The sequence below is a fragment of the Choloepus didactylus genome, chromosome 8, assembly GCF_015220235.1.
Source record: "Choloepus didactylus isolate mChoDid1 chromosome 8, mChoDid1.pri, whole genome shotgun sequence".
NCBI lineage: Eukaryota > Metazoa > Chordata > Mammalia > Pilosa > Megalonychidae > Choloepus > Choloepus didactylus.
Genome location: NC_051314.1, coordinates 5,731,232 through 5,748,117, shown reverse-complemented (window position 1 = coordinate 5,748,117; position 16,886 = coordinate 5,731,232). Strand labels below are relative to the sequence as shown.

General features: G+C 40.4%; 1 protein-coding gene across 1 annotated transcript in view; it reads left to right on the top strand.

Moving 5' to 3' along the window:
- Window positions 1-16,886, top strand: part of ATXN10 (ataxin 10) — a 225,650-nt gene that overhangs the window by 79,994 nt on the left and 128,770 nt on the right. The window contains exon 7 of the mRNA XM_037847617.1: window positions 4,329-4,494. Within this exon, the coding sequence (XP_037703545.1) occupies window positions 4,329-4,494 (166 nt within the window). The remainder of the gene's footprint in view (window positions 1-4,328; window positions 4,495-16,886) is intronic.

Below are 16,886 nucleotides of genomic sequence, written 5' to 3'. Positions count from 1 at the left end.
TGCCACTCACCACTTTGGAGAAGTTACCTAACCTTTCTGGAACTCTCTTTCGTCTGTAGAATGGGAATAATAGTAGTAGCCACTGTAGGAAATTGTTGTGATAATGAATTGAAATATACACACAAGCTCTCAGTGTCTTTCATAAATTATCACTCAATAAATTATACTTATATCATTACATAATGACAAATGATCACATTCAGTAAATATGAACTGTTGCTGTTTATGCTTCCGTGCTGCTGCTATCACCATCACCAGTCTCACTGCCACCGTCGTCACCTCCTCTCACTGCCACCATTGTCACCTCCTCTTACCACCGTCATCACCTCCTCTCACTGCCACCGTCATCTGTTCTCACTGCCACTGTCATCACACACTGTAACCACTTCCTCTCGTCTCACTGCCACCGTCATCACCTCCTCTCACTGCCACTATCGTCACCTCCTCTCACTGCCACCGTCACCTCCTCTCACTGCTACCATTGTCACCTCTTCTCACTGCCACCATCATCACACACTGTCACCACCTCCTCTCACTGCCACTGCCGCCACCTCCTCTCCTCTCACCGCTGTTGTCACCTCCTCTCACTGACACTGTCATCACCTCCATTCCTCTCACTGCCACCGTCATCACCTCCGCTCCTCTCACTGCCACTGCTGTTACTGCCTCCACTTTTACCACCGTTTTGATGACCTTGACTCTTTCCTCAGGTAGCATTACTGTTCCATGTAGATCAGCCCGCACAGCCCTCATCCCTTCGTCTTTGCAGTGACCCTGTGGAATGCAGTAGATACTATTCTTGCCATTTACCAAATCAAGGCTCTGAAGCTGAATGGTCCAGGTCTGGGTTGCAAAGGTAGCTGAGGTCATATTTGATCTCAGTTTGTTTGATGCCAGAATTAGTGCTCTTTTCCCCTGAAGCACACTGACTTCTTAGATCTCTCATTTATTAAGAACTAGTGAGGTTAATTCAGCAACAGCTGTATCCTGGACCCTGGTCACCTTGTTGTGCAAGGTTAATAAAATTTCTAGTGTTTGTGACATGCCATTTAACAAATTATAAATGTTGAGTAGTTCAAGTGTGAATTGAAATTTATTGGAGATATCAGTCCTTGAAGTTGAATTACAGATATTTTATTTCTAGAATCCTGCTGTAGAATGCTCATAGAACTCAGTCTTTCTCCCTCCTTCTCTGTTCCTTACCCCTGTCCTTTCATAAAAACTTAATTATTTCAGGATGGTGCAAGTATGGATTTAAAAGTGTGTCCTGCATCAATTTAAGCATAAATTTAAAATATGAATTTTTGCTACAGTATTTTCCCTAAAATCTTTCACATGCACATTGCTGTCATTCTTTTCATAAAATAGAAGTCATAAACTTTGAAGACAGAGTGTATAAATATTTAATCAGACATGAATTAGAAATAGAATATCAGTGAGAGTCAGTGGATATGATGTAAATTTGACTCTGAGATGAGGGTGTGGCGGCTGCCTGAGTGTGCCCAGCTGACAGGGATGGGTCCAGGGAAGCAAGACTTATCTGCTGGTGTGCAGCAATTTTATATGACCAGTCTCTTTAACTGGGTCTCTTTTTTTGCTTTTGCCTCCTTTGTACCTGAATGAATAAATCAGTGTGTGAATAACATTTGTTAAATCACTTGTGTTCTGTAATGTTTTCAAGGAAGTATTTGGTGTGGTTTCCCTCCTGACTGGAAGTAAGACATCACAACTTTCCATTTCTATAAACTATTTTCCCTGTCTGCTCACTGCAGTTTAGCACACACATTTTCCTGCATTTAAAGGAGAATGGCAAATGTAATGCACAATTAAATGATTTTGAGAACTTTTCCTATTTGACTTATGAATAGATAAAATTGTCCTGTGTGTGGTTCTTCATCTGAAGAGAAGGGTATCTCAGGAAGGTGACCCCAGAGTGACTGGGATAGCTGGGGGGGCACCAGGCGTGGAGCGCCCATGGGCCAGCCTGGGAGGCTTGCAACCGGTTTCCTAATAGTGGGAGCCATTAAAAGGGTTATTGGCAGACAGCTTCATGTAAGTAGGATCATTTAATGAAGCAAAGTATTCTGAGGAGATACTCAAGCTCAGTTTGCATTTTTATGTTTTAAGGATGCATTTCTGATCCCCCCCCCCCCTTTTCCCTCCAAATCACTCACTGCCTATCTCCTTAGAGCTCCCGACTTGTAAGAGATCTCCCCTCTCCTTAGGGTATGATAGAGTGTGGAGGTGCATTTACTAAGCCAGGGAGAAGTTGGGGAAAGGATTGCCTCTGGGTAAACTCGTAAAGAAGGCAAAATCTGTTTTTACCTTTCCTTTTAGCTCTTCTGAATTTCCCTTCAGCTGGTCCAACTTGGGCCCCTATTGCCTCCCTGAGGCTGCCACCAGGCCAGCGGCTGCACTTTCATCCTGACCTCACAGGACGCCTCGTTCAGCATTTGCCTCATTTTTTCATCCTTTCCCCAGGCATAGCCCATCAGTTTTGTTCATCATTCCTCTACACCTCTACCTGAGGATACTTTGGATTTAATCTGATAAAATTTACTTTATTTTATTATATTGCCTGCTTTGATCACAGTCAGCTAGATGCTAAATTCCCTGAAGTCAGGGTTCATACTTATCAATGACTGCCATTGCTAATCTGATGCATTTGAAATCTGAAACAATTTTTAGAGCAGACGTTTGGGTTCCTTTTGGATTACATGGATTAGGTGGCCTTTCCCTAGCAGTCGTGGGAAGCGGTCCTGCTTTGGGAGACTTGGAAGCGTGGCCTCATTGCCTGCCAGTGCCCCATCTGTTTTCTCAAGGTTATATATGAATATGGGAAAACACATATATCCTAATACTGAACTATTTGTTCTTTTATGCTCTGCTGAGGGAATTATTTGATTGTCTGTTTTATTTTGGATTAATATTGCTATATAAAATCCAGGGTTTGAGGAGTTTTGAAAACTGCTAAGGTCTTGGGTGATTTTTCCAGACTGATGACCTTTCCCATCATTAGAGCAAAACACAGGGAGCTTTTGGTTTACTTTTGCTTCTTACTTGAAGAAGTAGATATTACAATTTTCTTTTGGTAAGAAATGCTCCGTGTCTGAAGTAAGTGTATTTTTCCCCATTTGTTAGGCATATTAGATATTCATATCCTTTTTTGGTATAGGAATAAATGAGAGTTAAACGTATAGCCTCAAATCAAAAAGTGATTTTTGAGCAGCTATCCTCTTTGATACATGCTGGCTAGATTGCCCTGTATGTGATTCATTCTTCTTAGGAGAAGGAAAGAGATTGCCACATAGAAATATTGAATTGATAATTTAAATATTGACATAAAAACTGGCATAGGCTTGGTCTTCACATTTGTGTTTCTGTAAACCAAGTTAATTAAACGCAGAAAAGTCAACCTTTGTAAGAAGAAAGACAAAATGAGTGGTTAAAGCACTTGGCCCAGCTGTCAGAGACCTGTGTTTGATCCTGGCTTGACTCTGAGCAGTTGTCTGACACAGGGCAAGTCAGTGAACCTCGCTAAGCCTTATTTGCCCACCTTGAATGTAAGGCTAACAGCATTACCTGCCTCCTGGAGTTGTTTGTGTGGATTAAATAATGCATGTATAATGCTTAGCTCAGCGGTGAGGATTGAATACATGTTAGCACAGTTGAGTTTGCTGTTGTTATTCTTGTTGTAGATGTTTTCATAAAACTGTGATTGACAGATCATTTCTGAAATGTGGAATTATTTCAGTACTGAACGGAACAGTATATAAAAGGCAAGTTCAGCAATTCTAATTTCTGTAGGCAAGTGACATCAAAGAAGCCAAGGTTAAAAAAAAATAACAGGTGATTTGAAATATGCCAGATGTAAAAGGACAAATATTTTATAACGCCACTTATATGAGGAATCTGGAATAGGAAATTCATAGTGGCAGCAAGTAGAATAGTGGTGGTTACCAGGAACAAGTTGGGGATTACTGCTTAATTAGTTGCTATTTGGGATGATGAAAATGTTACAGAAATACTTAATGGTGGTGTATACATAACATTGTGAATGTACTTTAATGCCACTGAATTATACACTTTAAACTAGTTAAAATGGTAAATTTATGTAATGTTTATTTTACCATGGTAAAAAATATTAAAAAATAGGGTATCAATGAAGAATGATTTTATTCTTAAAGTGTGTTTTCTTAGCTAGACATTATAAACAAGATAAGGAGTAAAAAACAAAAATTTTGCCTTAAAATTGTCTCCATAAATGTTTTTAGCATTGTACAGTTTCAGTAGTACTTATTCATGTAGAAAACTTTCATGTTTTACAGGGTAACATTGTTAGACCTTGTAATAACCAAAACAGTGGGTGAAGAGCCACTCACTAAAGATGACACCCCTGTGTTCTTGAGCCACGCAGAGTTGATTGCGAGCACTTTTGTGGATGAAGGCAAGACTGTGCTTAGATTGGTGTCTGAGCATCATGCTGGGGACAAGGTAAGGGGGCAGCTTCCCAATTGTGGGTGAGAGAATTGTCAGGTTTTGTTACTCGGCGTGGTCCTCTATAGGAATTCTTTTTTAAAAGCCCTTAAAAATATTATATAAGTAATGCATATTTATTTTAGAATTGTGAGAAAATATAGCCGAGAAGGAAATGCCCTTATTCCTACCGTCGAGAGTTAATGGATTAAAAGAAAAATTCTGGTTAATACATTTTTCCAGCCAGATAACCTCACTTACATGCTTATGTACAAATGTGCACACATGTGTATTTTAAAAATTATATCATTCTGTGTGGTCTGTTGGAAGTTCTCTCTTTTATTTTCCTATTTAACAGAATGTCAGCTCCATGAGGGCTGCAAGTTGACCGTTATGTTCGTAGAAATAATGTGCATAGTAGACACTTAGCCAGTATTTGCGGAATGAATATATAAACAATAGATTATGAAGTCTTTTTAAAAAGGCTACACTAGCATTCCATATTAAGAATTTACCATAATTTATTTTTCCAACTCCCTATAGTTGGACATTTAGGTTGTTTCTTATTTTTACTTAGGTATGGCTCTAAAATATCCATCTTTGTAGGCAGGCCTTTGTACTTTTCCATAGTTATTAACCTGGGGCACAACCTTAGAAGTGGAATTGCTGGATAGAAGGGGATGTACATTTTTGAAGCTTCTGATCTGCATCTCCAAATTGCCTTTCAGAATGTTTGTTTCTTCTATTGGTTAGAGGAGCTTTCTAATCATATGCCATCCTGGTTAACCACTTCAGATAGTGTTTTCTCCTCAAGCCTGCTCTAGATCATTCAGTTTTTTCTTTCCAACAGAGATGAAAGCTAGTTTAAAAGAATTCTATTTCCTTCCTCTTCATGTCAGAGTTAATCTTAATTTTTATTGTTTTCTATTTCTTCTTCTTTTCCTACTGCTTACAGTTAGAATTACTCTTTCTCCTTCCTCTTGGATCCCTGATGCCATTCCTTCCTGTTTTCTCCAGGACAGTATTTTATCCATTTTAGTTTCTCTTGCATCTTTGTTCTTTTGATTTCTTGGAGAAGCTTCTGTTGGAAGCACTAGTAGTCATTATCACCCTGAGAGTTTATGTGGTGGACCCCACACTAAGTAGTTTATGTGCATAACCTTCTTGCTTTTTTGAACCATTCCTCACATTAATTTCTTTCCTTTCCCACATAGCTTCTTAAAACAATAGGCATTCCTCAGTACTTGCTTATCCCTGTGACTCTGGCTCTGGTCCCCTGGTAACTGAAAATGATTGCTCCAGAGGAACTTGTGAGCTTCTCAAAGCCACGTTCTTTCTCAGTTTGCATCCTCTTTGATCTCTTTAGCAGTTAACTGTATTGGCTGTGCCTTCGATATCAAAACATTCTCTTCTCCCTTGACTTTTTTTTTTTTTTTTTTTTGCTGTTATATGAAATGTGGAATTTTATTCCGAGGAGTTTATTGGTCCCTAGTTCTCCCCACTCTCCTTCCTCCATGCAGCTCCCACTACTTTGTGGAGACAGTCTGGATGGAACGTTTTGCTATTTGTGGAAGGTGTGGGGACATTTTGAAAGGTAGACAAGAGCAGATGCCCTGCAGGAAACCTGGGAAATTCTACAGCTTCTTGCTACTGGAGTCAGGGCTGTTCATTCAGGGTGGAAATGTGACACTTTCCTGAACGCTTTTCTGTCCTCATTCCCACCCCCACCCTCACACAAACAACAGAGGGCCAGCCTTGGGGAAGGTGTTGGTGATTTACTTTTGCCTCATGGAGGACAGCGCCTTGCAGCCATGTGACCGAGGCAGGTGCAGGGAGGGGCATTCAGTCCTGAGAATTAACCAAAGGTCCCTGATGAAAACTAAGTCTGCAAGATATATTTCAATAAGTGTACTATTAAAGATTTAAGTGATAGAACATGTGGCATAGTTTAATGGCAGCATTTCTTTTCCTTTTTTAGTGATACATACAACAAAGGTGCATCTTTAAAATGATAGTGTCTTCAATTTGATGAAATATGGATAATTATCCCACCTAGTACCTTGAGTTTACTTCTTTTTTGTTTTTTAATTATTCATTTTATTGAGATATATTCACATACCACGCAGTCATACAAAACAAATCATACATTTGATTGTTCACAGTACCATTACGTAGTTGTACATTCATTACCAAAATGAATCCCCGACACCCTCATTACCACACACACAAAAATAATCAGAATAATAATTAAAGTGAAAAGGAGCAACTAAAGTAAAAAAGAACACTGGGCGCCCTTGTCTGTTTGTTTGTTTCCTTCCCCCACCTTTCCACTCATCCATCCACAAACTAGACAAAGGGGCGTGTGATCCCTGTCCCCCACCCCCAATCCCACTGTACCCCCTCATAAGCCACATTTTTATACAGTTGTCTTCAAGATTCGTGGGTTCTGGGTTGTAGTTTGATAGTTTCAGGTATCCATCACCAGCTACCCCAATTCATTAGAACCTAAAAAGGGTTGTCTATATTGTGTGTAAGAGTGCCCACCAGAGTGACCTCTCGGCTCCTTTTGGAATCTCTCTGCCACTGAAGCTTATTTCATTTCCTTTCACATCCCCCTTTTGGTCAAGAAGATGTTCTCCATCCCACGATGCCAGGTCTGCATTCCTCCCCGGGAGTCATATTCCACGTTGCCAGGGAGATTCACTCCCCTGGATGTCTGATCCCACATGGGGCAAGGGCAGTGATTTCACCTTTCAAGTTGGCTTAGCTAGGGAGAGAAAGAGGCATTCAGGAGGAGGCTCTTAGGCACAATTTTAGGGAAGCCTAGCCTCTCCTTTGCAGCAACAGTCTTCCCAAGGGCAAATCCCGTGGTAGAGGGCTCAACCCATCAAACCACCAGTCCCCTATGTCTGTGGGCATGTTAGCAACCATGGAGGTAGGGCAGGCCAATACCCCTGCATTCTCCACAAGCTCCTCAAGGGGGCTCTGCATATTTTTTTCCTTGTCTTTTTTTTTTTTTTTTAACTTTTTTTTCCTAAATCAACTGTATGAAAAATAAAAAAAATAAGGAAAAAAAACATACAATAAAAGAACATTTCAAAGAGACCATAACAAGGGAGTAAGAAAAAGACAACTAACCTAACTACTTTACTTCCAATGTTTTCTTACTCTACCCCAAGAAAGTAACCTAATATAGCAACATTTCTGTGAACTTGGTCCTACTATACCCATCAGAAATTGACAGACCATAGTCATTCCTGGGCATTCCCAGAACATTAAATTTACCCATGATAGCTTATCTGGTCTTCTTGGATTATTGTTCTCCCTTCCTTAATTGCTCTCTATCCCTAGTTCCCCTACATTCTACATTATAAACCATTCGTTTTACATTTTTCAAAGTACACGTTAGTGGTAGCATATAATTGTCTTTTTGTGCCTGGCTTATTTCGCTCAGCATTATGTCTTTGAGGTTCATCCATGTTGTCATATGTTTCACAACATTGTTCCTTCTTACTGCCGTGTAGTATTCCATCATGTGTATATACCACATTTTATTTATCCACTCATCTGTTGAAGGACATTTGGGTTGTTTCCATCTCTTGGCAATTGTAAATAATGCTGCTATGAACATTGGCGTGCAGATATCTGTTCGTGTCACTGCTCTCTGATCTTCCGGGTATATACTGAGAAGTGCAATCACTGGATCGAAGGGTATCTCTATATCTAGTTTTCTAAGGAACTGCCAGACTGACTTCCAGAGTGGCTGAACCATTATACAGCCCCACCAACAATGAATAAGAGTTCCAATTTCTCCACATCCCCTCCAGCATTTGTAGTTTCCTGTTTGTTTAATGACAGCTGTTCTAATTACTGTGAGATGGTATCTCATTGTGGTCTTAATTTGCATCTCTCTAATAGCTAGTGAAGCTGAACATTTTTTCCTGTGTTTCTTGGCCATTTGTATTTCCTCTTTAGAGAACTGTCTTTTCATATCTTTTGCCCATTTTATAATTGGGCTGTCTGTACTATCGTCATTGAGTTGTAGGATTTCTTTATATATGCAAGATATCAGTCTTTTGTCAGATACATGGTTTCCAAATTTTTTTTCCCTTGAGTTGGCTGCCTCTTTACCTTTTTGAGAAATTCCTTTGAGGTACAGAAACTTCTAAGCTTGAGGAGTTCCCGTTTATCTATTTTTTCTTTTGTTGCTTGTGCTTTGGGTATAAAGTCTAGGAAGTGGCCACCTAATACAAGGTCTTGAAGATGTTTTCCTACATTATCTTCTAGGAGTTTTATGGTGCTTTCTTTTATATTGAGATCTTTGGTCCATTTTGAGTTAATTTTTGTGTAGGTTGTGAGGTAGGGGTCCTCTTTCATTCTTTTGGATATGGATATCCAACTCTCCCAACCCCATTTGTTGAAAAGACCATTATGACTCAGTTCAGTGACTTCGGGGGCCTTATCAAAGATCAGTCGGCCATAGATCTGGGGGTCTATCTCCGAATTCTCAGTTCGATTCCACTGATCTATATGTCTGTCTTTGTGCCAGTACCATGCTGTTTTGACAACTGTGGCTTTGTAATAAGCTTCAAAGTCAGGGAGTGTAAGTCCTCCCACTTCGTTTTTCTTTTTTAGAGTGTCTTTAGCAATTTGAGGCATCTTCCCTTTCCAAATAAATTTGATAACTAGCTTTTCCAAGTCTGCACAGTAGGTTGATGGAATTTTGATTGGGATTGCATTGAATCTGTAGATGAGTTTGGGTAGAATTGACATCTTAATGACATTGAGCCTTCCTATCCATGAACATGGAATATTTTTCCATCTTTTAAGGTCCCCTTCTATTTCTTTTGATAGAGTTATGTAGTTTTCTTTGTATAGGTCTTTTACATCTTTGGTTAAGTTTATTCCTAGGTACTTGATTTTTTTTAGTTGCTATTGAAAATGGTATCTTTTTCTTGAGTGTCTCTTCAGTTTGTTCATTTCTAGCGTATAGAAACATTACTGACTTGTATGCAGTAATCTTCTATCCTGCTACTTTGCTAATTTTGTTTATTAGCTGTAGTAGCTGTATCGTCGATTTCTCGGGGTTTTCCAGATATAAGATCATATCATCTGCAAACAATGACAGTTTTACTTCTTCCTTTCCAATTTGGATGCCTTTTATTTCTTTGTCTTGCTGGACTGCCCTGGCTAGCACTTCCAGCACAATGTTGAATAACAGTGGTGACAGCGGGCATCCTTGTCTTGTTCCTGATCTTAGAGGGAAGGCTTTCAGTCTCTCACCATTGAGTACTATGCTGGCTGTGGGTTTTTCATATATGCTCTTTATCATATTGAGGAAGTTTCCTTCCATTCCTACCTTTTGAAGTGTTTTTACCAAAAAGGGATGTTGGATTTTGTCGAATGCTTTTCAGCATCTATTGAGATGATCATTTGATTTTTCCTTTTTGATTTGTTAATGTGTTGTAATACATTGATTGATTTTCTTATGTTGAACCATCCTTGCATGCCTGGAATGAACCCCACTTGGTCATGGTGTATGATTTTTTTAATGTGTCTTTGGATTCGATTTGCAAGTATTTTGTTGAGGATTTTTGTATCTATATTCATTAGGGAGATTAGCCGGTAGTTTTCCTTTTTTGTAGCATCTTTGCCTGGTTGTGGTATTAGATTGATGTTAGCTTCGTAAAATGAGTTAGGAAGTGTTCCATTTTCTTCAGTGTTTTGAAGGAGTTTAAGTAAGATTGGTGTCAGTTCTTTCTGGAAAGTTTTGTAGAGTTCTCCTGTGAAGCCATCTGGCCCTGGGCATTTATTTGTGGGAAGCTTTTTGATGACTGATTGGATCTCTTTGATTGTGATTGGTTGGTTGAGGTCTTCTGTTTCCTTTCTGGTCAGTCTAGGTTGTTCATATGTTTCCAGGAAATTGTCCATTTCCTCTACATTATCCAGTTTGTTGCCATACAGTTGATCATAGTACCCTCTTATGATTTTTTTAATTTCCTCGGGATCTGCAGTAATGTCACCTTTCTCATTCATTATTTTGTTTACATGGGTCTTCTCTCTTTTTGATTTTGTCAGTCTAGCTAGGGGCTTGTCAATCTTGTTGATCTTCTCAAAGAACCAGCTTTTGGTGTTATTTATCCTCTCTATTGTTTTTTTGTTCTCTATGTCATTTATTTTGGCTTTAATCCTTGTTATTTCTTTTCTTCTACTTGATTTAGGATTGGTTTGCTGTTCATTTTCTAGCTTCTTCAGTTGATCCATTAGTTCTTTGATTTTGGCTCTTTCTTCCTTTTTAATATATGTGTTTAGTGCTATAAATTTCCCCCTCAGTACCGCTTTTGCTGCATCCCATAGGTTTTGGTATGTTGTGTTCTCATTTTCATTCATCTCTATATAGTTGGCAATTTCTCTTGCTATTTCTTCTTTAACCCACTGATTGTTTACGAGTGTGTTGTTTAACCTCCAGGTATTTGTGAATTTTCTAAGTCTCTGATGGATATTGACTTCTAATTGTATTCCATTGTAGTCAGAGAATGTGCTTGGAATAATTACAATCTTTTTAAATTTATTGAGCCTTGTTTTATGTCCCAGCATATGATCTATTCTGGAGAAAGTCCCGTGAGCACTAGAGAAGTATGTGTATCCTGGTGATTTGGGATGTACTGTTCTATATATGTCTGTTAAATCTAATTCATTTATCAGATTGTTTAGGTTTTCAATTTCCTTATTGGTCTTCTGTCTGGTTGATCTATCTATAGGAGAGAGTGATGTGTTGAAGCCTCCCACAATTATTGTGGAAACATCAATTGCTTCCTTTAGTTTTGCCAGTGTTTCTCTCATGTATTTTGTGGCACCTTGATTGGGTGCATAAACATTTATGATTGTTATTTCTTCTTGTTGAATTGCCCCTTTTATTAATATGTAGTGACCTTCTTTGTCTCTCAAAACATCCCTGCATTTAAAGTCTATTTTATCTGAGATTAATATTGCTACACCTGCTTTCTTTTGGCTGTAGCTGGCATGAAATATTTTTTTCCATCCTTTCACTTTCAATTTCTTTGTGTCCCTGTGTCTAAGATGAATCTCTTGTACGCAGCATATTGATGGTTCATTTTTTTTGATCCATTCTGCAAATCTATACCTTTTAATTGGGGAGTTTAATCCATTTACATTCAACATTATAACTGTGAAGGCATTTCTTGAATCAGCCATCTTATCCTTTGGTTTATGTTTGTCATATATATTTTTCCCCTCTCTCTATTAATATCCTTTAATGTACCCATACCGAATCTCTTTAGTACTGAACCTTTCTCCATGTCTCTCTCTCCTTTCTTTGTTTCTCTGTCTGTAGGGCTCCCTTTAGTATCTCCAGTAGGGCAGGCCTCTTGTTAGCAAACTCTCTCAGCATTTGTTTGTCTGTGAAAAATTTAAGCTCTCCCTCAAATTTGAAGGAGAGCTTTGCTGGATAAAGTATTCTTGGTTGGAAATTTTTCTCACTCAGAATTTTAAATATGTCGTACCACTGCCTTCTTGCCTCCATGGTGGCTGCTGAGTAGTCACTAGTTAGTCTTATGCTGTTTCCTTTGTATGTGGTGAATTGCTTTTCTCTTGCTGCTTTCAGAACTTGCTCCTTCTCTTCCGTATTTGACAGTGTGATCAGAATATGTCTCGGAGTGGGTTTATTTGGATTTATTCTATTTGGAGTTCGCTGGGCATTTATAATTTGTGTATTTCTGGTGTTTAGAAGATTTGGGAAGTTTTCCCCAACAATTTCTTTGAATACTCTTCCTAGACCTTTACCCTTTTCTTCTCCTTCTGGAACACCAATGAGTCTTATATTTGGACATTTTATATTATCTGTCAAATCTCTGAGGTCCATTTCGATTTTTTCAGTTTTTTGCCCCATTCTTTCTTTTGTGCTTTCATTTTCCGTTCTGTCATCTTCCAGGTCACTGATTTGTTGTTCAATTTCCTAGTCTTGTACTATGAGTATCCAGAATCTTTTTAATTTGGTCAACAGTTTCTTTAATTTCCATAAGATCATCTATTTTTTTATTTAGTCTTGCAATGTCTTCTTTATGCTCTTCTAGGGTCTTCTTGATGTCCTTTATATCCTGTTCCATGCTCTTCTTGATGTCCTTTATATCCCGTGCCATGGTCTGATTGTTCTTCTTTAGTTCTTCAATTAGTTGCTCTAAGTACTGTATTTCTTCTGATCTTTTGATTTTGGTGCTTGGGCTTGAGTTATCCATATCTTCTGGTTTTTTCATATGCTTTCAAATTTTCTGTTGTTTTTTGCCTCTTGGCATTTGCTTAACTTGGTAGAGTTCTTTTAGGATTTGTAGACCAATTGAAATCCTTATCTCTAATTTGTCAGCTCTACAGCTTCGTGGAGTACACTTTCTGTGACTAACCAGCAGGTGGCGTCTGCGAGCCACCTGTTCCCCTCAAGCCAGTTCTCCCCTGCTTTGCCTCTGTGGTGAGTGGGGGAGTAGGTCTTGTGGGGTCCAGTTGGTGTACCGAGCTTGCGTGTGTAGTTGGTGTTGCCCTCCCTGTATAAGGGGCGTGTGTCTGGGCGGTCAGGGAGGGGTGCGGCTCTAACAACCAAATCTCCCTGGTGTTCCTGGAGTTTTAAAGCTGCTGCAGTAGTCTAATCCTTCAGTTCAGTCCTGCCACAGTTTGTCTCTGCCACTGACCCACAGGTCCTTGGTATTGATGTGTGGCCCCTGAGACTTGTGAATGGGTCCCTCTTCCAGGCCTTGCACTCCCTGGTCCTCTGTTAAAGGGTGACTGTGCTATGTCACAGGTGAGTGCCTTCCCCCCAGGGTGGTTCTGGGCTGCAAGTCTGTGTAGGGAGGCTCCCAGTCTGCTGAAATGATGTCTGAAGGGGGCTTGTTAATTCCCACTGCTCCACCTTCCCAAGTCTGGGACAACCAGCTGAGGGTGCAGGGAAGGCTGATGTCCACGCCCAATTTTGTGGTGTATGCGTGTTATTGTAAGCACTTCCGTCACATTCGGTTGTCTGTGGCAGCTCTGGGTATGGGGCCGGTGACCGGCAGGAGTGTTCCCTGTCCACCAGGATGATGGCTGTGAGAGGACGCCCCCCCCTTTCTTGGGAAGTTGTGGTGTTTAGTGAATTTTCTCAGCCACTGGATTATTGCCATTTGTCTCAGAGTTCTCAGTTCTGCTCTTGTCTTGACCTGCCCAAATTGCAAGTCTTTCAGGCTTTCTGTATTGGGCTTCTTAGAGTAATTGTTTTGGAAAATGAAAAAAAGATACAAAAAAAAAAAGGGCCCTCCTGGCAGATCTAATGCGTTATTGAAATGCTAAGAGACAAAGCAATTAGGGCTATTAAGGAAAGATCCAGGGGGCAGAGAGATCAGTTTTTCTCGGGGTTTTGCAAATGAGCCTGAGGGCCTGAGCTCTGCCCTTCCCCTTTCTATGTTCACCAGAACTCCAAAAAGCATCCGCTTTTATTTTTGAGTTTGTCTTGCTGTTTTTTTGCTATGCCTTTCTCCTCTCTGCTGGGCTGGCTGCTCTCAGATTGTCTGGTGTCTGGTCTCAGTCTATCTGTGGTTGGAATTTGGATCAGTAGAATGAGTTTCCGATAAGAGCTGCCACTGCAGTTTTCCCTTCTCCTTCCTGGCGCTGACAGCCCCTCCTCCCCCGGGACTGAGCCTGGCAGGGAGGGACGCGGGTCCCCTGGCCGCAAAAACTTAACAGATTTCGTTGATCTCAGCAGTTCCACGTTTTCATGAGTGTTGTATGATGTGTGCCCAAAGTCAGATTGCTCTGCGTGTCCAGTCCATGCAGTTCCTGGCTTTCTACCTACTTCCCTGGAGGAGTAACTAAAACGTACACCTCACCAATCCACCATCTTCTCTCGCTTGACTTTTATGACTTTGTCTTGACCAGGTCTTCTTAATGATTGTTCCATTGAATTATTTTGTGAATATTTTTCTTTCTTCTTTTATTCTGCATGGGCTTCTGCCAGAGTTCTTTTTTTTTTTTTTCCTATGTGCTCTCAGCGATTCTCATGTGGGTGCCTCCAGAGGTCTGTATTTCTCCAAGCTATCTCTCAAGATTCACTGTCTGCTAGATGTATTTAATACCTGGCTCTGCTATCATTCAGAGCTCAATATGCCTATAATGGAACCCATCATACTAACTGCTGAAACAAGTTTTCATACTGACTTCCCAGTTTTTCTTGATGTCCTTAAATTTGTGTTCATTCTGTCCTCCAGGACACAACCTAGATGTCATCCCTGACTTCTCCCTTGTCCTGGTCATTTATCTCTAAAGAGTCCAGTCGTTTATCAGACACAAAGATAGTGGACTTGACACAGGAACTGTAGATACTACCCAGAGAGGAAAAAACGCCGATAAAATATAAACTTTGCAGTTACTTTTTGGACGGTATCAGACAGTCTCTAGCATATGTGTAATTGGAATGCCACAAGGTAAAATGGGACAGAAAATTATTTGAATATTTGATGCTGAAAAAATGTTAAACGTGAACCTCAGTGAACCTTAAACGGGAGAAATGCAAAGAAAATCACAGTAATGCACCTCACAATGAAATTGTTAAAATCCAGTAGTCAGGAGAGAATCTTAAAAGCAGCTGGGATATAAAAAGACGCCACAGCCCCACTCAGATCAAGATGGTAGGGTGAGGTGCTTCAGGGATCCTCCCCCCATGGAAGCTTTGAACGACCAACAATAACTGGTTTCTCAAAGCTCCAGAAAACAGTGAAAGAACTGCAGCAACAGGGAGAGTGCCGACTCAAGAAGGCGGCCACGTAAAAATGGTGGGATCTGGTAGAACCCTGGCTGGCCCCTTGCCCACCCCTGAGGGACTTGGCATGGAGCTGACCCTTGCTCCCCGTGCAGATGCCTGGTCCGGGGTCTGGAGGGAGCAGAGGCATCCTTGTGTACCCACTGGGAACATGTGTGTCTGGCCACTCTTGTCTCCTAGTGGCCTAAGTGACTCCCTGTCCCAAAACTTGTCCTGTGTATAGAAGGCAGCTCGCTGAGCTCTACTACAGAAGTTTGTGGGAGAGCAGTCAAGTCATGCTGCCTGGGACAAGGGATTGCTGACTGTGGGACATACAGTCCTTACAGGACTGAAAGGAAACTGTTTCCGAGGAAGAGGGGACATTTGTATCCCTATAAAGGAGGTGTATTAGTTAGGGTTCTCTAGGGAAACAGAACCAACAAGAGATATCTATAAATATAAGATTTTATAAAGGTTTCTCACACAGCAATGGGGATGCATGCGTCTAAATTCTGTAGGGTAGTTAGCGAACTGGCAACTCCAATGAAGGTGTTTGATGAACTCCTCAGGAAATGCTTCACTGGGTAGTCAAAGAAGTGAAGGTCCTCTCTCTTCTCCCTTAAAAGTCTTCAACTGATTGGATTAAATCCAGCTGATTGAATTCTCTCATTGTGGAAGACACACCATTTGTTGATGTAATCAGTCACAGCTGTAGTCAATTGACTGATGATTTTATAAACCAGCCTTCTGGTTTATTAACCAGCCACAAATGTCCTTGCAGTCCACAGTTAGGCCATGCTTGCTTGACCAGAGACCTGGACACCTTCACCTCACCAAGTTGACACATGAACCCAACAACCATCACAGAGGGAATTCTTAGGGCCCATGCCATGCTCCAGATGAGATACATGGGCACAAAGGACCAGGGAGGCCCCTATGCTTTGGCCTGGAGCTATTCTCCAAAGTCATTGTATGAAAAAGCCCTGAGGGAGAGCTCTCCCACAGATCAGTTTGCAAATGCAAAGACTGGGAAAGTTGTTTTCTCTTCTCTTCTCTTCTCTTTTCTCTTGTCTTCTCTTCTCTTCTCTCCTCTTCTCTCCTCTTCCTTCTCTTTTTTCTTTTCGTTGGCTCCTGGCATTCAAGGAAAGGTCTGTTATAATGTTAGCTAGATACACACTTGAGTAACAGATGCCCCAGAGTCTACTTTCCACTGATAACACATTGAAATATCAAAATATCCAGGTTTCAACAAAAGATTACAAAACATACAAAGAAAAAGGAAGTGATGGCCCTGGCAAAGGAGAATATTAAAGCATTAGAAACCATCAATGAGGAAGACCAGATTGGGACATATCAGACAAAGGCTTTAAAAAAAAAAAAAAAAAAAAAAGGGAATGATCCTAATTATGCTCAAAGAGCTAAAGGAAAACATGGGCAAAGAACAAAAGGAACCCAGGAAAGTGATAGATGAACACAAAGAGTGTCTATAGAGAGATGGAAATTACACAGAGGAACCAAATAGCTGAAGACCACAGTAACAAAAATTTAAAAATTCCCTAGAGTGGTTCAGTAGCAGATTGGAGCTGACAGAGAAAAAGTCAGACAACTTGAAGATAAGACAATTGAAGTCATT